At 43.3% G+C, this 22,470-nt stretch overlaps 2 protein-coding genes across 6 annotated transcripts in view; one reads left to right on the forward strand and one right to left on the reverse strand.

Moving 5' to 3' along the window:
* Window positions 1-633, reverse strand: part of NDE1 (nudE neurodevelopment protein 1) — a 27,133-nt gene extending 26,500 nt beyond the window's left edge. The window contains exon 1 of the mRNA XM_007466945.1: window positions 551-633. Coding sequence (XP_007467007.1) covers window positions 551-633 — 83 coding nt within the window. The remainder of the gene's footprint in view (window positions 1-550) is intronic.
* Window positions 634-11,718: 11,085 nt separating this feature from the next.
* Window positions 11,719-22,470, forward strand: part of MARF1 (meiosis regulator and mRNA stability factor 1) — a 41,188-nt gene continuing 30,436 nt past the window's right edge. For 2 of the 5 annotated variants that reach the window (XM_007466949.1, XM_007466946.1), the window contains exons 1-5: window positions 15,547-15,690; window positions 18,081-18,764; window positions 19,517-19,691; window positions 20,773-20,999; window positions 22,065-22,182. In XM_007466949.1, coding sequence (XP_007467011.1) covers window positions 15,547-15,690; window positions 18,081-18,764; window positions 19,517-19,691; window positions 20,773-20,999; window positions 22,065-22,182 — 1,348 coding nt within the window. Of the gene's footprint in view, window positions 11,810-15,488; window positions 15,691-18,080; window positions 18,765-19,516; window positions 19,692-20,772; window positions 21,000-22,064; window positions 22,183-22,470 lie in introns of those variants that run through there. The other 3 variants (XM_007466948.1, XM_007466947.1, XM_007466950.1) reach the window with 3 other exon arrangements.

Genomic DNA, 22,470 nt, shown 5'->3' on the forward strand with positions numbered 1-22,470 from the left:
AGGCCCGCGTACCGCTAAAAAAAAAAAAAAAACCTCCCTGGGTAGATTACAAGAGTCCATGAGAAATAAAAAGAACGTTAAACACACACACACACACACACACACAGCTCCCAGATATGGGCACTGAAACACTGGTTTCAAATTTTAAAATATGTAACAACCCATTTTGCTAGGCATAGGGAGAAGTTCTTTCCCCACACACGAAGGGCAGACCAGATACGGCATCCACGAGCTGATAAAACCCTGCCAGAAAATAAGCTGGGAAGTAGCACAGCCGTTTGCTTAGGACCCTAGGCTTTGGGGTTCAAATTCCAGCTCTGCTATTCCCCTGGCTGTCTGACCTTGGGCAAGTTGACCTGCTTTCACTGAGGCTCAGTTTCCTCATTTGTAAAATGGGGTGAGAATGGTTTCTCCACGGGACAGTGTTGAGATTTAACTGAGATGATGTATGTTAAGCCCTTCACAGTGCCTGGCACATAGTAGGCCCACAATAAATGGTTGCTGCCATCACTATGGGAAGAAAAAGCAAGGTGAACTTTGGAGAACTGACCTCTGCTTGTAGGTCATAGCCAGGTTTTTCCAATAGTTAGCTTCTTCCTCCTCGGAGCTGAAAGTCTTTCCCGAGTCCTCCATTGTGAAAACGGGAAAAGATTACTATTCTTGTCTCATGATGGCTAGAAGAGAAAGTTTTAAAATTATTACCCACATCTGGTTAAACAGCTCATCTTTAATGGGGAAAAAAATTCCTAGACTTTATGTTGGATTAAATGTGGCAAAAAACATTGCCAAAAAACTAAAACTAAACCCAGACAAAATACAGCCCACCTGCACATTACATTCCATGGATAAACCTACCAGTGGGCTTCCTGGTGGCACAGTGGTTAAGAATCTGCCTGCCAATGCAGGGGACGCTGGTTCAAGCCCTGGTCCGGGAAGATCCCACATGCTGCGGAGCAAATAAGCCCGTGCGCCACAACTACTGAGCCTGCATTCTACAGCCCGTGAGCCACAACTGCTGAAGCCCGCGCGCCTAGAGCCGTGCTCCGCAACAAGAGAAGCCACCGCAATGAGAAGCCCACGCACTGCAACTAAGCTCGCCACAACTAGAGAAAGCCCGCGTGCAGCAACGAAGACCCAACGCAGCCAAAAATAAAATAAATAAATGTACTTTAAAAAAAAAAAAACCTACCAGGACTTGCTGATTTATTACATTTGGTGTGGGAGGGGAGGGGAGGGGAGGATGTCTCACTGGTTCTAACTTAGGCAACCAGGTGCCAACACCATCACCAGAGACAGAGAATCAGAAGGAAAAGTCTTTAGGGTGAGGGGATACTGAACCCAGCTTGGGACATTTTTAATTGGACGTGCCTGTGATACACCAAGATGCAACACTGGATCTGAAACTCGGGGTGAAGTCCAGGCTAACAATACAAATTTAAGAATCATGAGTTTGTAGCTGGTTCTTCCTTTTTTCTTGTGACAGAACCACAAGATAATTGACTGAGAACTATTTACGGATCTCTGAGGAGTGCCAGTGTCTGAAAGCTGGGAAGAGAAAGAGTGATCAGAGACAGAGGAGAAACAAGTGAGAGAGATGAGAACCAGAAGAGTGAGCTGTCCCGGGAGTAGACAGTTTCAAGAAAAAAGAGATGTTCCACAGTATCCAAGATGCAACAGAGAAGCTGGTAAGGTAAGGACTGGGAAACATCCACCCACAAGACTTGGCAAAATGTCGGTCACTGGTGATATGAGCAGAGAATGGTTTCAACACAGGGAGGAGGGATAAACAGGGTGGAGGAGTAACTAGGAGGTGAGGAAGAGGAAGTAGGTGGGATTTTGGAGAACTGGGTATGAGAAGAAAAGGAGACACATTAGACAGTAGCCAGAGGGAAGTGATGATAAGGGCCTGGACTCAGGATTCTGAGCTAACCAGAGCAGAGGTTAGGGAACAAATTTCTATTAACAGTTATCAGTCTATGGACTCCCGGCTGATAAAGCCTCTCAATGTAACAGCTTATTTTCTCAATTTATTTAAGACTCTGAGCTTGTCAAAAGGTCATTAGGAATCCAAAGGAGATCTCTCCAAAGTCCCTTCTTACGCTCAAGCTAGCTCATGGTTCTGTCTCTGGGGACAACAGAATGAACACAACCCCTCACTCTGCAAGACATAACTAGCAAGCTGTGTATCTGGCTAAATATACAAATAATTCCACTAAATATGTCAGTGTTGACATGGACACAATCACCAACTTCTTTATCCCTGGTAGAAACTGAACAATGATACCTACATCTGAGCACAGTACTTACTGATAACTCTACATTTGTTAGGACCTGTATTCACACCTCTTCCTCCAAATTTCTCTCCCTTCCCTAATTCAGAGAAAACATGCCACGTCCCCACCCACTCCCTTCTGGGGAACAGAGTTTCTCTGAAAGCTTGACTAAAGCAGAGAAGCTGGATGGAGTAGAAAGTTGTTAATTTGGTTTTTTTCCCAGTCCATCATTCCTTCTTCCATCTTTCTGTAACAGCACCCCAACATTCCCTTGGGGAAACCAATTCTACACTCCTTCCATGGGGCTCAGATGAACTTGACATCATCTTCTGCATCTGGGAGAAGGCATGTGACTACTCATGCCTCCAGCATAATCGGTAATGGGCTCAGAGGTGGGCCTAACCCAATCTGAACCAATGACAAGGATCAGCCTAATCCAAACTGAGCCAATGATTGGCTCAGGGGTGCACGTAACCCAAGCTGAGCCAATGAGTGTCCAGGCTCAGGCCTTTCCCGGAGCTATCAAGAAAGAAACTCTCTGGAGTTGTTAACTCTCTGGAGTTGTAGTAATTACTTCAAAAATATACGTCTCAAACCATCACGTGCTACACCTTAAACTTACACAACGTTATATGTCAATTATAGCTCCATAAAGCCCGGGGGGAGGAGGAGAAGAAACTCTTTCCACTAGGGTTCATGGTGGTCAACTTGCTATCACAAGGGAGGAGCCGGCCTGAGAATGAAGCCAAAACAAAGGAAAGCAGGGCCAAGAAGTGGAGAGAGTGTGGGGCCTGACAATATCATTCGGGCACCTGGGTCCAGTCATTCCTGATTTAAGGTTAGGAGAGATAATCAACTCCCTTTCTTGGTTGGACCAGTTAGGTCTGGATTTCTGCTACAAGAGGCCTAATTAACGTTTGGAGTGAAGGATCTTGTTTGATGAAAGTACAAAGGATAGAGCACCTAGAGTGTAAATAACAGTAATTACCATGGTGACAGGTAAGGGTAAACCTAATTCTGGTAATCCTTGCTCAAGCCGCAAGCTCTAATGAGCCCAGAGCTCATCAAGTATGGGGTCACCAAACCAATGTCTATAGTGTTAAGAGCCCAGAGCCCATGCAACTGTAACTGAGTGCTGTGTGGCCATTAATGATCATATTGAGGACAGTCTCAAATGCACGGCATGGGAGGAATTCTGTGTACAGGAGGGTGAGAAAGTGAGGAACTAGGAAAAATGAATGTACACTGACTTTTCCCGATGTTTGGAAACAGATCACGTCCAAGTTCAACGTAATGAGTCCCTGCCTACTTCTCTAAACATTTCCTACAGCCCTACCCCTCACTCGCTTACGCTGCAGCCACACTGCCTTCTTTCTGTTCCTTGAACACACCAAGCTTGCTCCCACTCAGGGTCTTTGAACTAACTGGCTGTTTTCTCTGCCTGGAATGCTCTTCCCTCAGATCTCTGCTAGCAGATTTCCTTCTTGCTGTTCAGATCACAGCTGAACTGTCTTCCCCAGAGAGACCTTATCTGAACATCCCACCAAATACCTCCTCCAGCCCTTCACTGTCATATTAACCCCTGCTTTGTTTTATTTCATCACTTTATGAGTTTTGTTTTTGTTTTATCTTCCCCCACTGGAATGTCAGTTTTGAGCACAGGGACCTTCACCATTTTACTTTTTTATTCCCAATTCCTTGAACAGTGCCTGGCATATAACAGGCTTTCAATAAATGCTTGTGGAAGGAAGGAACACAGGGAAAGACAGAGACTAGCCACTTGCTGGAAGGGGATGTGAGGTTAAGGAAAAGAAGCAAGAGACCCTCTGCAGGCTAGTTTATAGTTTACTTCTGTAAATCCCTAAGATACTTAACAGGACGGGGAAAACCTTTCTCCCTCGGCACCTGCGTGGCATCTCATTAATGGGAAGGGGCTGGAGGACAGGGTGCCATGTTGGAAACTACCCCCTCCCCAGGTGTACATGATAAGGAGTATCTGATACAGTTACTGGAGTTTAATAACCTTCATCCTGCAATCTTAGGACAGCTGAGTTTCAGAAAAGGGCTCTTTATCACAGCCAGTGAGGCTTATAACTTAAGCCTCGGTAAAGAAATGAAATTGAGATGTTTTAGGAGGTGCTTCCACTGTGGCTCTAATTACAGCCCCTGCATTTTAAAAACACCCCTAGGGAAGAGAAAAACTATGCGAGAGGCTAAGAGGAAAGAAGTAACAGCTGAACTTCACTTTCTTATGAAACAGCATACTTAAAAACCTGCCTTTTTTTTTTTTTGGCCATTTGAAAATGTCTCAGAAAGTTCTAACGTGCATTACTCCCTGCCACAGATAGCAGGTACGACAACTGGCAAAGGTTCCCCTTTTCCAAAATTATTTACTGAATTTTATCATCACCTTCTATTTGTGGTGTGTTAGGCATTTACTACATTATTTCCAAATAACTTGACCCCTTTAAGCTGTTTAACTGTAAGGGGTAGGTAGGCAAGGCAATCACTTGGTTTCTTAGGAAGCTGGAGCAGAAACACTGTATGCCTTGGCCATCTGCATAGGTGCAACAGAGTGGCAAACCAGACCCATGTGCAAGGGAGTCTTTGAATTCAAATTCCAGATCTCACTGGGGTTGCCAATAGACTGGAGGTCAGTTTCACTCTTTGGTCCACACAGTCTTTTGAAAGGCACTGTGTCAGGCAGGTGTTAATGCTTGGTCACAGCATACACAACTTTGTACCCACTATCTTAAAAGTGGATACTGCATGCATTTATTGAATCCAAGCCACAGGGATATGTCTTCCTAACTTGCGTTCTCAATACACCATCATGCCGTCATGCCCCAGTAGCTCTGTAGACAAACCTGATGGGTACCTCAAATGTATGTGCTACAGCATGCAAAAACTGGGATCAAGTGGTCCAGTAAGTACTTATTTTCTATTTTGGATAACTTAGATCTATTACTCTTACAAAAGTGTTTCAGCAAGTTTTTGGGGGGGCGGGTATTTTCCATGATCAAACTTAACAGGAAAGTCTGAAAACACACTTGAGACACACACCTTTGATTTCAAAACTCTAGAAAAAACAAAGCCTTTCTCAGCTCTCCTGAGTGAAGAAAGCCAGCACAGCTGGTCAGGAGCAACACAAACATATAAACCATCAGGAATTAATGGCCCTTCTCCACCCCAACCCCAATCCCTCCCAAGCAAAACACATGGAAGAGCAGAAGGGAAAGGGAGAAAAAGAAAAAAGCTGCCAGAGACTGGCACATGCTCCCACGGCTTCTACGTTACGACGCAGGCTTTGCATTTTGCAGAAGTGACATTACTGGGGCAAAATCAGTCAAGAGTCAGCAGGTCTGACTTCTGTCTCGGTGCTTTCAAAGTCTGTAATGATCTACCTACCAGAATACCTCAGTAGGCATGCAAGGACATATGCTCAAGGGAGTACACCATCATTGACTGAGGGGAAAACTGGAGGAACTTAACTGTTGACAGAGGACTGATCAGAAAATGGTGCAGTTAAGAAGTAAATATACTGGGCTTCCCTGGTGGCGCAGTGGTTGAGAGTCCGCCTGCCACTGCAGGGGACACGGATTTGTGCCCTGGTCTGGGAAGATCCCACATGCCGCGGAGCAGCTAGGCCTGTGAGCCATGGCCGCTGAACCTGTGCATCCGGAGCCTGTGCTCCGCAACGGGAGATGCCACAACAGTGAGAGGCCCGCATACCACACACACACAAAAAAAAGTAAATGTACTGATAATGGAAGAAAGTTTATGATATGTTAAAGTGTCATTTTTGTTTGCAAATGTACCTCCCTCTGCGTATACAAATAGAAGAGTCTGTAAGGATATACCAGTATGGGGTAAGGCAGACACTGAGATTCCAACCTGTACCTGACACTTCTCTAAGATATATATTGTTTTTTGCAGTAAGCACATATTTCTTTTGAAATTTTAAGAAGCTTAAACTTGGACGAAAAGAAAACAAATTATCCTGTCCAAGGATAATTTTTATTTTCTTGAACCAAGAGGCCAAGGAAGGAGCTTTTCCTACGGAGGCATTCCCCTCCTCCGTTCCTTTTCAAACATTTCCCAACACCTACTAAGTGCTGGGCACTGCTGAGCGAGGCAGACACAAAGCACCTATGTCAGGACTAGGTGCAAACACAGTACCAGTTGCAGGCACAAACTTTCCATATGCAGGCATGCTCGTGTTAGGGAATTATCTTGTGAGGAAGCGGAGTGTAATCTCTCTGGGCTCACACGTTCTAAAGCAAAAGAACACACTCTGGAAACAAAAATCACATCCTAACAGAATAAGCCAAGTTAAGAAACTATTAACCAAATAGGATGAAATATACCAATCAGAGGCCTCTGACACTTTAGGAGCATAGGTCATCTACATTTTTAAGTTTCAAAAATGGTTAAATACCAACGCTGGGGTCAGATAACAAGTGGCTCTGGGAGTCGCTGGGATCCAATTACTCTTCAAAGTACCTTACCCATGTCCTAAAATGCCATCCTATTCTAGAATACATGAACAAAACTCGCTATAGAAAATGAGAAATTTCTGTCCGGCGCGTGCTGCAAAGGTCGTTTCTTTAGAAAGGAAGTTAAAAGGGGCCTAAAGGTAGAGAGGGGCACAACCTGATAAAACCCTGGACAAAGAAATCCGGGAAGGTCGAGCCCTCAGGAGACAGCGAACTTGAGATGACTGGAGAAGATAATGTAGCTTCCCCAAAAAGCAGTATCAAGGTGATGGCGGGGTTTCCTATGACCTCAGAGAGGCAGGTGAGCCCAGCCACCGCATTCAAGCTGTAAAATAAGCGTTTTCATCCTTTATCCAATCCTTCCCCAAAGTGCTGTCAGGGGAAATCTGAACCGTCCTGCAACAGAGATCTGAGGAAAGCGGAGGGAGGAAGACCGTTCCAAACACGTTCCCAAAGGGAGGGAAGTGCCAAGGAGGAGGGAGGTTTTTGGAAAGAGGCCTGCACCGAGGGTGGAGGCGGGTGGGGACGTGGGCGGGAGGGGGGCTACGAGGAATGAGGGGCGGTGGAGGCAGCAGAAGGCCATGGCGAGGACTGAGGGGCAGAAAACTGAGCGAGAAGAGAGACCAGGGGAGTCGGGGTGGGAGGGAACAGGAGGGCAGAGCCGCCGGGCTGCGGGGACCCGGGACGAGGAGAGCAGAAGGATCGAGGAAGTCTAGGACGGAGGGGGAGGGCAGCGGGGTCGGAGAGAGGCGAGCATAAAGAGAAAGAAAGCTGGCAAGGGTGAGGAACCAGGCGCGAGGGACACGAGGGTGTGAAGGCACAAAGTTAAGAAGGGAGGCTCCAGGGAAGCGCGATTTTCGAGCCCAGCACCCGGGAAGCGACGCGCCAGTGAGGGGCGCGCCAGGGCCCCTGCACGGCGGCGGCCCGGGGTCCCGAGAGCGTGGCGGGCGCCGGGGCGGGCAGAAGAGTTTCCCGGCGGCCGTGGCGGTGGCGCTGGCAGTCCCCGGGAAGTCCCCACCCCGGGGTCCGCAGCTCCGCACTTACCCGGCTCCGGCTGTGAGGAACCGCTGCGTCGACGGCTGCAGCAGCGGCTGGGGGCGGTGCGCCCCAGGCCTCTAGCCCCCGCCCCCGCGCCCGCCCCCGCGCCCGCGCCCGCGGCCGGCGCCGCCCATTGGCTGCCGCGCCACGGGACCGCGTCTGCCTCGGCCAATCAGCGCCGAGCAGCGCCTTTTGGAAACTTTTTTCCCAGGGCCCGGGCGCGGCATGGCCACGCGGCGGCCCTGGGCGGGCTGGCGGGAGGGGCCCTGGGTGGCTCCGGCTGCTGGGCAGAGTTCTGGCCCAACTTGGAGGCTAAAGGATGCTCCCTAGACACCGGGGGGACGGGCTGGGATTTGCGGGCCACGCACTTCAAGAAAATATGACTCCCTCTCCTTGACACCGGTTGCATTTTCCTGTTCTTGGCTTTTCCCCAAAGCAGATAAAAGGACAAAGATCTAGGTCCAATTAGGATAAGCAATGCCCCAGGTCCTCCCCACAACTTTACAACCAATATAAAATTTTCTTGTTTTTTTAAAGACCTTTTGATGTGGACAATTTTTAACATCTTTATTGAATTTGTTATAATATTGCTTCTATGTTATGTTTGGTTTTTTTGGCTGGGAGACATGTGGGAATCTTAACTCCCCCACCAGGGATGGAACCCAACCCGGAACCCACATGCCCCCTGCATTGGAAGGCAAAGTCTTAACCACTGGACTGCCAGGGAAGTCCCACAACCAATATAACAATTTTCACATCATTATCTTCTTCTTCAAAGGCAGCAAAACTCCTTTACAGGAGTTTGTTTTCGAGCCTGCCTTTGAATCCTTGCTCTGTCCCTTAGTAGCTGTGTGATCTTGGGCAAGTTATTCTAACTCTCTGTGACTTACTTTCCTCATCTATAAAATGTGGTTATGCAGAGATGAAATGAGTCAACTTGGCATTTGCAAAACGTTTAGGACAGTGCCTAAGCACATAGTTAAGTACAATCTATGTAGTGATCATGATTTTTCAGTTGGTTATCTAGGTCAGGCATAATGCTAACTTCTTGATGTTCACCAACGAATATTTATTGAGCACTCACTTATATCAAAATAAATGTCAGACAAGACACCTGTCCTCAAAGAGCTTATAGTACTAAGAAAAGACACTAAATCAGCAAACAGAAACAGTGAAATAATGTCAGATGCTAATAAGTGCTATGACTAAAGCAAGGTCATGTGATAGAAAGGGGCTGGGGAGGGGTCCCTGCAGATAGAATGTCAGGGAAAGCCACTCTACCAGGTGACAATGGAGCTGAGACCCAGATGATGAGAACCACAGGAAAGCACTTTTATGGTCCTCATTTTAAAGCTGAGAAAAGGGTGCAGGAAGTTAAATGCATTGCCCAAGGTTTCACAATTACTAAACAACAAATCAGACTTCAAAGCTGGGTCTGTTTGACTCCTGCACTGGTGTTCTTCAGCACAATGCTACAGGCAGAGATTTTAGCTGCTTTGAGGCCTCCAACCAGTCATAGAATCCCTCCTGCATCCCTGCCATGGTTAAGAATGACCTTTAATTCTACTTCGACTCCGTGCTACTTCCTGAAAGAAGCTCAGAGATGCAAAAGGGAACTACCACTTACATCAATGGGGTTAAGGAAAGTATCAAAGTGTCTTTTAGGAAACTTCCATCCTGGCCCCAAATGCTAATAAATCATTTGCACCCCCTTGACAGTTTCCAGAGCCTCACCATTCTGTGAGGTTTCTGGGCAGAGAATAATCACCCCAGTTTAAAGATAAACTGAACCACAAGCTTATGAGCTGTCAGTACTGACTACATGACATTAAGTCATTTAAACCAGTTGATTTTCAATTTCCTTCATTTTTCCATTAAAAATAAAAGGGAGAAGATATTGAAATGATTATCATTAAACTCTTCAGGAATAGGTGTTTAGGTAAATGGGTTTGTTATTGGATAAAACCTTAAAAAAATGAAAGGGAAATTTTGGTATACTTTAAAACTTTTTTCTCTCTATTCGTTTTCCTTGTAGCTTTCAGATATTAATGAGCAGAAAGCTGGGTTTCTCTTGCTTAAATCCTACCATAATTTATTATTTCAAAACACTAAACTTTTCATTAGCCTTCCATTAGGTATGATTGATAACGTTTTTATTTACTGCATTTACTTATTGACACCAGGCACAGCTCTGGACTTGAAAGAATGCCAAGCAATGTCAAACAAAATGTGTCTGATCTTTATTTTATGGCTACAAACTTTTTTAAAAAGCAATTTTAAAATCCACAATTATTTTGTTTCCTTTTTATATTTTTAGTTAGTACTGTGTTCAGAGATACTCAACTAGAATGAAAAGGAGAGAAAAAATCTCTAAAGAGAAGCATATTTTTTGGTACTGTGAAAAAAACAAAACTCTAGAAACAGGGTTGTTTTTCATCTGTTCTAATACCCACTTGGAGAATACTACCCACACACAGACACAATGAAGATTTACTCAGCAGTAATAAATACCTAAGCAGGCAGATGATGTGTGGACTTGTCATCTGCCTTCTGGAAATGGAATACAAGCACAAAGGGTTCTTCAGCTATGTGTTTGATCTTGCCCTCCACAATACCTTTCTACAAGGACGTCTACAGGGATGTATCAGCTTCTCCTGAAATCTCCCCCACTTAATGTGGATTGCCTAATGAAGTTGCCTCACAGTACAGACTTCAGGGGGAAAAAAGTTATCTTTTGGCAATTTTTATTTGCTGATCCTTACGCAAAGTTACCCTGTTTCTTAGCAAACTTCAGAAATAATCTTTTATGTAGCATTCGGCTATTGCATCGTAAACTATGTCTAGATTTAAAATATATATGCTTTTTCTCCCAATTTGCAACAGGAAATAGCAGCTGGTAGTTTCAGAAATGTCCGTTGTGCCTACTTAAAAACAATTTTTTTAAAATTTCAAATATAAGAATCTGAAGCAAAAAAACCCAAAACAACCCCCCCCCAAACCAAAAAACCCCAAACATGGCAAATCTAGCCACCAAAAACACAAGCTGTTATTGGCTTCACATGGCTTTTGCAACTATAAAGCCTCCTTTTTGCTCACCTAAGCGGGCACTGGAAAAGCTGTATTCATTTGCAACGAGCTTTGAACCAGGACTTTAAAAAAATCACGTTTTCTTACTTAGGTCACGAGGACCTCTTAATTGTTGGTGACAAAATCCAGCCTAGTCTTGGCACAGGCTTTCTTTTTGCCAGCTGGATCACAACTTCTCGAGGCGCCCTGCCGGCCCGAAGGACCTCGCGGGCAGCCCAGTTGGCAGTTATTTTTTTCTCCACTCGCCGCTAGGTCGCACTAGATGAAGGATGCTGTAGCAAATATGCGTCATTTAATTAAAAAAAAAAAAAAAAGGTAGGGTCATCACGTGACAAGAGTAAGAGAGGAAAAAAAGCCAAAACGATCAGGTTTTTCATCAAAATCCCTTTTAAGTCGCCTTCCCTCAAAAGCCCGAAAGAGCTGAACGGTGACAAATCCCGGTTGGCAGATTTTTTTCCCCGGGTTCCACCTCACAAGCACCCTAAATCTCCGCTTTCAGGTTCCTTCCCACGCCACAACGATAAGCCAGCGGCAAGGCTTTCTTAAACTGCGGGTTTTCGCCAAAAAAACCGGGGTCGCCCCCCAGGAAGGTCCCTATTTAGGGGTTTATCGGGAGGGGACTGAGCCTGACGAGGCTGCAGGGCCGCGAGGCCCCGCCCCCCCCGGGGTTCCCAGCACGCCCCGCGCGGGGAGGACGCAGCGGTGGGGGAGGGGTGGAGGAAGGGGCGGAGGCAGGGAGGAGAGAAGGGCGTCGGTTTTGCGACAGGGGCGGTGCGGTGCGGAAGCGGAAGTGGAGGGTGCGCTTGGCGGCGGCGGCGGGAGCTGCGGAGTCGGGAATCAAAACAAAGGGCCTGGGGGGGGTGGGGGGAAAGCGGTGGGGCCGGAATGTGAGCGGAGGTGGAGCCGGCGGCGGAGGTGAGTTTGCTGGCAGCGCTGGGGACTAGTCCCCGACGCGTCCAGTGCTCTGGGGCCACCAGGCTGGAGAGGGGGACAGCGTCCCCTCCTTTTGCCTGTTGCCGGCGGTGGTGGGGGAGGTTGGCTGGTATGAGGGGAAGGAGTGGGACCCACCGGACAAGCCCCCGCTACAAGTTCGAGTTGTCTCCCTTTCGTGTCAGTTCACGACTGTCATTGCAGCGCCTCTGCTGCCCTTTGGGGGTGTTTGGCTCCCTGCCCACACTTGTCTCCTTTCTCCCTTTGGGGCCCTCCAGGTGTGGAGAGCAACCCTTCTTGTTGGAAGTTTAAGAGAGGAAGAGAACGGCTAGTGTTTTTGCAACCCTCCCGCCCCCCAGCGTTTTGCACCCTCCTCGGTCTATCAGCACTCCCTAGGGTGTAGCCTCTGGCTTGACTGAGCGTTGAGTTGTCTTAGGACTTGAACCACTCCCAATAATTGTATTGCGACATTGTAATACACCTTTTACAGTTTCCCTGGCACCTCTCTGTTATTACCTAGAGCTTTCCAGTTACATCTTTTGCACTTTCTAACATCTCTGAGCATAAATATTCTGTTTTGCATACAGGGAAACTGAAACCTAAATGGGCTTCTGAGGCATTTTTTGAACTTTGCATTCTCAGCAGTTGTTGGTGGGTGCCAGACACTGTGCTAGGTGCAGGAGATACAATAATGAATAAGAAAACATGATCCATATGTACTACCATGGAGTTTATATTTACGTGGGGGAGACAGATAATAAAAAAGCAAGCAACTAAGATAATTTTAGGAAGAAGAGCTGTGAAAAACAACAGAAATACCCAGGAATGGGATGCGGTGATGTGGGGTGTTGAGGACTAGATTGGGTGTTGAGAGAAGGCCACTGCTAAATTTTCTACTTTGTCTCATTTAATACAAACAACAACCTATGAAGGTGCTACTGTTATCATCAGGCCCATTTTACAGATGGGATCTGAGGTTCAGAGAGGTTGCGCGTTGTCCAAAGCTGCACAAATAGGAAGCGGCAAAATTGGGGATTGATAGGAGGACAGTCTGATGTCACAGTCTGGGCTCTCAACTACTATCTGAATTGCTCAAAGACTGAGAGATAATGGCGGAAGTGAGACTTCCACTCAAATCAAACAGAACTTGCTTTGACTACCTGAATTACTTCATGTCATTTCCAGGAATATTTAGGAAAATTTCCAGGTGCAGGCCACTAACAAGCTAATACGTTTATACTTTCTATTGCTCGTGTTGAGCAATTCCAAAGGTACCTTGGTGTGGTAGAAAGAGGTGGACAAACCTGGTTCTTTTCCCTTTCTATTGTGTGATCTTGGGCAAGTTACATAATTTCATTTAACTTCTGTTTCTCCTCTGTAAAAATGTGGCTAATTTCTCCCTTGTCTTTCTCACAAATTTACTGTGGGGAAAAAAGATGACATAAATGGATCGCATTGTCTGGTTGTTTCTTTCATTGTATCCCTTGTGCCAAGCACAGGCTTGCTACATAGTAGATACTAAGTAAATATTTGCTGAATGAGGAAATAAATAATGTTAAACAAAAAAGCTTTGTAAACTGTATTCTACTTGACACCTTAGCTCACTTTCAGGATTGGCCTTGGGGCTTGAGAGAGCATGTTGAAGTTGTGTACATCGTGAACATCACAAATTTTTAGGCTCTAGAGAGAAGATAGGGTATATGAGGTCTGTATTTAATAGGAAGAACAAGTACCATAATTTACTATAATTGTGGCAGTTAACTCCATCTCTGTCTCCAGATTAGCTCCAGTTTTTGTAGGTAAGTAGCTGCTTTATTCATTCCCTCATTCAACAAATATTTCCTTAGTATATACTATGAAGGAGCCCCGTGCTTGGCACAAGCCGTACAGCGGTGAAGACAAACAGATGGTGGTGCCTTTTATCTGATTTTTTTCCCCCATAGTAATGCTTTGAGGTGGGCAGGGGAGAAATTAGGCACACTTGACAGAGGAAGAAACTGAAACTTAATAAAGTTTTGTAGCTTCTACATAAGGGCCAAATAGTAAATATTTTTGGCTCTGTAGGTATATGATCTACAGTCTCTGTTGCAAATAATTAACTGCAGTTGTAGTGCAAACATAGCCATAGGACTTCAATAAGCTTGGCTGTGTCTCAAATACAACTAGTCATAGACACCGAAATCTGAATTTCATGTAGCTTTGTCACAAAATATTGTTTTGATTTCTCCCAAGAATTAAAAAATCTGAAACACATTCTTAGTTCGCAGGCCATTTAAATACAAGCAGTGGGCCGGTTTTGGCTATAGGTTTAGGCAGTAGTTTGCCTACCCCTGCTTTTTGTGATTGGTTTTCCTATATCTTAGACATAGTGCTTATATAGTCATCTCTCCCCTCACTCGACTATGTAGATGTTAAAATCTCTTGAAAAGAGCTTATCTTATCTTACCAGGGAGATAGCTAAAATAAATTCTTCTCTATATGCCCAGAAATTTCTGAAAGATAAATTAATAACCTTAAAAATGGCCATTGTTGGTAAGAGTAGGAGGTGGTTGGGGCATGGTGGCGAGGGCTTGGAAATGAGACCCCCTTGTCCTTACCACTGGCAGGCCGCCTCTGCCCAATGGCTACTAATGATTGGATCTGCTTTTATCATATCATTTAAGACTTGTAGAGTGTTGTTCCTCTGGAGTAGATAAGAGCACATCTGGGACTTGAGATTTCTCTGTTAGATTTTTGGTGGTATAGCAGATTCCACTTTCATAATAAGTAAACTAAGAGGTTGGTTCGACTTGTTCTGTAGCCAAATCAAATTCAAAGTCCACAGAGGTCACTTAATTTGGACCTTCAATACTCATATCAAAGACACAGTGGGATAGGTTGCTCTGAAATCAATTTCACAATCTTACATAATTGGGAATGAGGACATGTGGTTGTTCTTTTACTCAAATTATATGCTGTCTTCTGTTAACTTTTTGAATCTCCCAAGTAGAGTGTGTAGTGAGGGATAGTCGAGAAGAATTAAGAAATATTATATAGAAAACGTTTGCTGTGGGCTGGAGGAGCTTGGCTCCAGCCAAGTGAAGAGGAGAGGTTTCTCTCCGGGTTATGCAAGTGTCCAAGATGTGGCTACTTCTCTTGAGCATGGCTGAAAAGAAATAGGGCTCGTCCAGAGTTCATTTTTGTTTGAGGACCTATGAAACGTAAGGAATGGAAGATGATAGACTTTTTAAAAAATCAAGTTGATGTAGTTAGGGTTCAAGCATAAATAGTCAACCAAGTTTACCAATTCTAGTAAGCTGTAATATGTTTTGATAGCTATTCTACTTGTGTTCCTTAAGATCTGACTTGTTGGGAGCCATTGCACCATAATTTTTTTTTTTAACTTGGAAGACATTTACATTTATTTTTACTTTCCCACATCACTAATCCTGGATATGAGTGGCTAAATCTTGTATCTCCATCAGGAAAACATAGCACCACTGAGTGGCTGTTACATCCTATGGAAAACTCAGTCTTTGGTCACAGCATTAAGAGTTCCTGGATTTGGTCCCATCAGCCCTCTTTGCAATGACCTATACACCATAAATATAGTTGTAGTCTCAGATTTCAGTAATAAAATTTGTACTTATGCAAATAAATAATATTGAAATCTCATTCTTAACAGGGTGGAAGAATGAAAGAAAAGAAAGATGAAAGAATGTTGAACCACTTTGTATGGCTGTATGATGGAAGGAAACGGAACTGAGAACTCCTGCAGTAGAACACTTGGATGGCTTCAACAAGATAATGATGCTAAGCCATGGCTTTGGAAATTCTCTAATTGCTTTTCTCGTCCTGAGCAAACGTTGCCACTTAGTCCCCAAACGGTAACTATGTGCAAGACTAAGGACATAGCAAATTCTTAATGCAAATAGATGAGAGATCCATTTGGTCTGGGGCAGTCTCTCTCCCTGGAGTCTGTGCTAAGTTTTCTCTTGCATCCTGCTTATATTACTCCTCGTAGCACATTATTGTAATTCCTGACTCAATGAAGGCACAATTTTTTAACTCCTATACTTCCACACTAAGCAACAATAGATGCTTTAAATATGTGATGTTAAAATTTTGGAAAGATTTGTTTCTCATTAACGTCACAGATTCCAAAGACAAAATCCACATTGTAGAGTAAGACCGGAGGAAAGTACAAAATAGATTTTGTTTTATGGTAGCCTTCTGCGTTTTGTGTCTTAAAATCAAGGAAAGATTGATAGGATTTGTTGACAGTCTTTTTCTGTTCAAGATTTCTCTTGAATATTTAAATATGTCTAGAACTTTTTCTTTTGTCTTTTCGTAGTGATTTTGACGTTTTCTGATTTTATTTCCTTGATCGTTAGCACTTTTTTTTTTGCTATTGTACTTGGGATTTAAATGAGGCTTTACTATGAATTTATATAAGGGTATTGATAATGACTTTAAAAAAATCTATTCCGTGTCTTCTCCAGTTTTTCATTATATAGTTACCTTTGTTGCATGGCATCAGTAATTGGAGTTATTTCAGAAGTATTTTACCTCAGGGACAGTTTGCACTGAGGGCTGGCAGCTCAAGCAGGGTCCTGGGGTGGCAGATCTAGCCCTAACAGAGTCACAGGACACGGAATTGCACTGTCACCTTTACAGATCTAGAATCTCAATTTTGTCAGTGGTACCCAGAATTGAGTACGTTCAGGAAGACCAACTCACAATAACCCTGCCCATAAGAGCCAGATCTATATAAATCATAATGCCAGTGAGTTAATTTCCAGCCTGAATTGTAATTACCAAGAGGGCAGAACACACTGCTTGTTGGCTGGTGAGATCATTGCTATTACCTCCCTTTTAGGAAAAGTAACTGAAAATCCAAATTTCTCCCGTATTAGTATACCCTCCCATAGCAGAAGGAGTGAAGTCATAGCAGTCAGATGGACCTTTCTATGCTCTAAGGGATGAGCATGTCTCAATCACTATATCAGGGCATCCCCTTCATCTTAATAGTGCCTGCACTCAGCCAATAAAGGTTGTTGATTGGTCGGATCCCCTTTCAGTGGCCGGGTACTCTGCTGAGTGCTTTATGTTTACTATTTCATTTTATCCTTCTGACAAATGTAGTAGGTACATTCTGTTGTTCTCAGTTGAAGGATGGTAAAATTGAAGCATAAAGAGGTTAGGTTAAGTCACTTACCCAAGGTCATAAAACTATTTAGTATCACATTCAAACCCAGGTCTCTGACACCAATGCAATGCTATAACCTTTATAAGCATACCAGCCTCATGTGTCTATGTTACAGGCATATGACAAACTATTTCTCTTTTTCCCAGATAGTTTTCTAATTACTCTAATTCTTTCCACTGGTTACAAAATAATTGTTGGCATTATGGCTTTAGGTCATAATACCCCAGGGTTTGCTAAATGTCATCAGCAACACGTTTAAGACCTATTCATGTATGGGCCACTTGGGCAGATGGCTGATCTCATCCATAGTGCTTGATACCTTCTCCCCTGGAGGACCTTACTAAAACCACCTAGCTCTGACTGCACAAACTATTAAGTATTTTCCTCAAGGCGCTTTGCTTGTAAGCCATCTTTAGTGAATACTGTTATGACTGTGTTGTTTTTCATACTACCTATTTTGTCTTCAGAAGACACTGAGAGGCAAGGGGAAGTTATCAAAGGGAAGACACTGAGACATGGTTGGTTAATCAGGCTTGTTGAATATGTAAACAGACCCCCTCCCCAAGTCTCTTAAAATTCAGGAAGGACACAGTTGTAATTTTAGTTGTCTGTTTCAATGTTCACCTCCTGCTGAAGAATGCTCCTGGTTTTAGCTGCCATTCCATTTTTGTGGTTGTGATTTTGTGTAGGTATGACGGAGTGGTGTAGATAGGTTTGAACACTGTTTCCATTTTTTAATGCAATCAGGTGTGAGTAACCCCAAGTCACTAGCCTCATAAAATTAATTTGTGTTCTGGTTTTCTTTTCTCAGAAAGATTACATGGAGAACAAGAAAGTTGCTGTGGAATTAAAGGATGTACCATCTCCCCTTCATGCTGGCTCTCCTGCTGAAGAATGCTCCTGGTTTTAGCTGCCATTCCATTTTTGTGGTTGTGATTTTGTGTAGGTATGACGGAGTGGTGTAGATAGGTTTGAACACTGTTTCCATTTTTTAATGCAATCAGGTGTGAGTAACCCCAAGTCACTAGCCTCATAAAATTAATTTGTGTTCTGGTTTTCTTTTCTCAGAAAGATTACATGGAGAACAAGAAAGTTGCTGTGGAATTAAAGGATGTACCATCTCCCCTTCATGCTGGCTCTAAACTTTTTCCAGCAGTCCCACTTCCAGATATCCATTCTCTTCAGCAACCTAAAATACAGCTTTCAACTGTCCCCAAAGTAAGCTGCTGTGCCCATTGCCCTAATGACCCCTCCACTTCGCCAATGCGTTTTGGTGGTGGTGGTGGCGGAGGGACTGGTAGCTTGATTCCCCCAGGCGCACTGTTAGACTCGCAGAGCACCAGGACAGTCACGTGTCAGGTGGGGTCAGGGTTTGCTTTCCAGTCTGCATCTTCACTCCAGAGTGCCTCAGCTAGGAACAGTTTGGCCAGCGTTGCAAGTGACTTTCCCAGCATGTGTCTAGAAAGTAATCTCTCTCCCTGCAAACACCTGCCCTGTTGTGGAAAGCTCCATTTCCAGTCATGTCATGGTAATGTGCACAAGCTGCATCAGTTTCCAGCTCTCCAGGGCTGCACCTCCTCCGCTGGCTATTTCCCCTGTTCTGATTTCACAAGTGGGGCTCCCGGGCACTTGGAAGAGCACATTTCACAGTCGGAGCTAACGCCTCACTTATGCACCAACTCTTTGCACCTAAATGTGGTACCTCCGGTTTGTTTAAAGGGCTCACTTTACTGCGAAGACTGCCTCAACAAGGTTTGTATCTTTTTATTTGTTATGTTGGGTGCAGCTAAGGTTTGAGGAATGACTTTTTAAAAATACTAATGGATATATCTTGAAAAAAATCTTTCTTGTGAGTGGGGTCAAAGACTCTTTCGTGATGTGGCTTTCTCCCCATCAGCATAACTCCTTCTGGTCCTGAAAGAAAGCAAAGGGTAAAATGGGAGGGACCATTCAAAAAAGTACAGAGTAATTATTTAGTTTATGCTCTTAGAGTCTCCTGTAATCTATTTCTTACATGTGAACCTAGCTTGGCAAAGCCTCGCGTTCTGTTCAGTCTTTAAAGGCTAGAGCACAATTGTGATTTCTTATAGCTAACACTCACCTGATACATGGACCCATTCTTGTAAAACTGCATGTTGTCCCTTTGTAATAATTTGGGGAACTTGAAACTTGGCCTCAGTCACACCCAGTGTTCAAGTAAAGACGTTACTTCCTTTTATGTAAAGTGTGTCTGAGGGTCTCCACCGTAGCAGACACATGGCCCAGAATGTAAAGGTCTGATCATATGAATATCTTCCCTGATCATTTCAAGTCACTTTGGAAGTGAGTTTATGCATTGGTAGCTGATAGTTCTGGAAAAGGTGATTTGAAAATACGTTTTATCAGAGGTTAGCAGGTGGAAAGGAGAAACACTTAGAATGTGTTTTCAGTTGTTATGTGTAACTCTAGGTTCTGAAATAATGTATCTGAAACCTCCTCCTCTTTTTAAAAAAATTTTAAAACAGCCGGCAAGAAATAGTATAATTGATGCTGCTAAAGTCTGGCCAAATATACCACCTCCAAATACTCAAACTGCACCTGTTACTATTCCTCTGTGTAATGGCTGTGGAACCAAAGGAACAGGGAAGGAGACCACGTTGTTATTGGCGACCAGTCTAGGCAAAGCTGCTTCGAAATTTGGTAAATGACAGTATGGTGTAAAATGTGCATATTAGTTTTCAATACCTGATACTAACACTGCATTTAATCGCCTTTAAAAAGATTCCTTGTGGTTCTAAAGCTACTGTGTATGAGTCTCCGTTTCCATCTCTTGGTAAAGATCTTTTTATCCTTATAGACCAATAGGTCAGTTGCCATTAATGTTGGGCTGATGCTATTTGAGACCAGAAGCTGTGTATAGAAAAATGAGGAGTATATTAGGAGAAATAAGTGCTGGAAGGGACTTGGTGTCAACTTAGGTTCATAATCACACTTGTTGGTTGTATGCTCCCTAGACGTACTTAGTATTTAGAAAGATTTAGCAATGGCTGATGAAAAACAGTATTTGAAAACCTAAGATCATTTCCCCAAAAAGTAATTGATATATTTTATCTTTAAAAAACATTTTTTAGAAACTTGAATCAGATATGAATGCCATGTTAAAAATCATTTAAAATCAAGAACAAGGGAATTCCCTGGCGGTCCAGTGGTTAGGACTCCGAGCTTCTACTGCAGTGGGCACGGGTTGGATCCCTGGGTAGGGAACTAAGATCCAGCAAGCCCTGCGGCGCAACCAGAAACAAACACACAAACAAATGTGCTTTAAAAATAAAATAAAATCAAGGATGATAACAACTTCACGGTCCGTCTCCTCTTCATTGTTCTCCCACACTGAGTCGGTAGACAAGTGTGGGTGGAGCATGAAGGTCAGGTCTCAGAGCTGCTGCGTCCATTCACCTATGTGTTAGTGTTCAGAGGAGCATAACTGGTCAGTGTGAGAACGCCTCATGCTTTGTGATGGATTTATTGTGGGCTTAAAGTGACTTGATCTTTAGATTTGTTCTCTCCTGAAAAATAGGAATAATCACTTAGAGATACTATGGCAACTTGGGGTTGTTTGTCTTATTAGACCAGCCATTGAGGTTGGTATCCTTAAATTTAACATCAATCAATAATTTCATTTTCCTGCCCCTAAGAATGAGAGGTAGCTACCTGTTATTTTTATTTGAATGTCTTACCTCTTTTTTACCACGTGTAATTGAAAATGTTAACATTTCTTAAGGGTCACCAGAAGTTGCGCTAGCCGGACAAGTGCTAGAAAACTTACCCCCCATTGGAGTTTTTTGGGATATTGAAAATTGCTCAGTCCCCTCTGGCCGCTCAGCTACTGCAGTTGTACAGAGAATTCGTGAGAAGTTTTTTAAAGGCCACAGAGAAGCAGAATTCATTTGTGTGTGTGACATCAGTAAAGAAAACAAAGAAGTTATTCAAGAACTGAATAATTGCCAGGTAAAAAAAAAAGAATTTTTGTCTATTTTGGTAGAAGAATAAGCATGTGTGATTTTTTTAAGAATTCTAATTGAAAATTTGTTTAATAATATGCATTTGTGCTAAGTTTGTAAATAAAGGAAAATAGCAAACGATTATTTCTTAATTAGGTACTAGAAATCATTTAATCATGTGTGATCTTTCAACAAGGCTGCTTATATGTGACTAGTGCTTTCCTAGTATAGTGGTTACGCATGTATCATTTCCTTTGATTTTCATAACTGCTTTGTGAACAAGGCTCATAGGATTTATTATTTGGAATTTACAAATGAAAGGGCCCAAGAGGTGAAGCAACTTTTTTAAGATCATATGGCCGTAAGTGGATGAGCTTAGATTTAAATCCAGATTGTCTGACCCCAAAGTCTGTTCTCTTCAGCTGGAACCAGAATCAAGTTCTTTTGACTTTCAGACAAGTAATTCCATTGATATGCCATATTCCTGCCTAAAGTTATATAGTTCTGTTCCTTGTAAAAACTAATAAATCCTATTTTGTATTGTATGTAGTTGAGGCACCTCTCAAACCTTTCCTTCCTTTGGAGACTTTAATATGAGCCTGATAGTTTTAACAGGAATAAACACATTTTAGCTCCCTTAGGGGCAGATGCCTCTCTTCTTCCACCACCTAATGGTGGGAAGTCATAGACGACGAATAGAAATGACATCAAATACAGCCCCAAATCATACCTTAATTATATATCATACCTCTGCCACCCACAAAATTGTTGGCAAAAGATACTAGAGAGAGCTAGTTTACTTCACATTTCACTTTCTTTTATTTTCTGAAAGGGGGTTGGATGAAGCAGAAAAGCAGAAGATTAGAGATGAAACTAGGGATAATGATCCAGTTAATTCATCTGGAGAACTGAAGTTGAAATTATTGAGATTGGACTGTAATTTTTTTCCATTCCTAAGTGGCAGTAATAATAAAAGTTTCCTCAAGAACTGTCTATTAAGAGGCGGGCAGAATGTGTAGTGATTTTCTAACCTCAGCTCTTTCTCATTTGTCCTTATTATAAATTAATGCAGGTAACCGTTGCCCACATCAATGCTACTGCAAAGAACGCTGCTGACGACAAGCTCCGCCAGAGCCTCCGAAGGTTTGCAAATACTCACACTGCTCCTGCCACTGTGGTTCTTGTGTCAAGTAAGTGTAGAAATATCTGCTAATTTCAGCTAAACTCACTGTGTGTGAATTATCATAGAAACCAAAATATGTTAAAGTAAAATGTGCCCCCAAAGACGCTGAAATACATAGGACATTTTATGCTTATCTTTGAAAACTGTTTAGAAAAAAAATGGGTCTACGTGGATTTCTGTATTTTTCTCCTTGGAACTTGATTAAGGATTCTTGCAGGGCCAAGTTTATTAAAGAAAATGTAATTTTTTTAATCCTGGGGGCCCCATATTGCTAATTTTAAAAATCTAAGATGAA

Source organism: Lipotes vexillifer, unplaced genomic scaffold (assembly GCF_000442215.2).
Source record: "Lipotes vexillifer unplaced genomic scaffold, Lipotes_vexillifer_v1.1 scaffold232, whole genome shotgun sequence".
Classification (NCBI taxonomy): domain Eukaryota; kingdom Metazoa; phylum Chordata; class Mammalia; order Artiodactyla; family Lipotidae; genus Lipotes; species Lipotes vexillifer.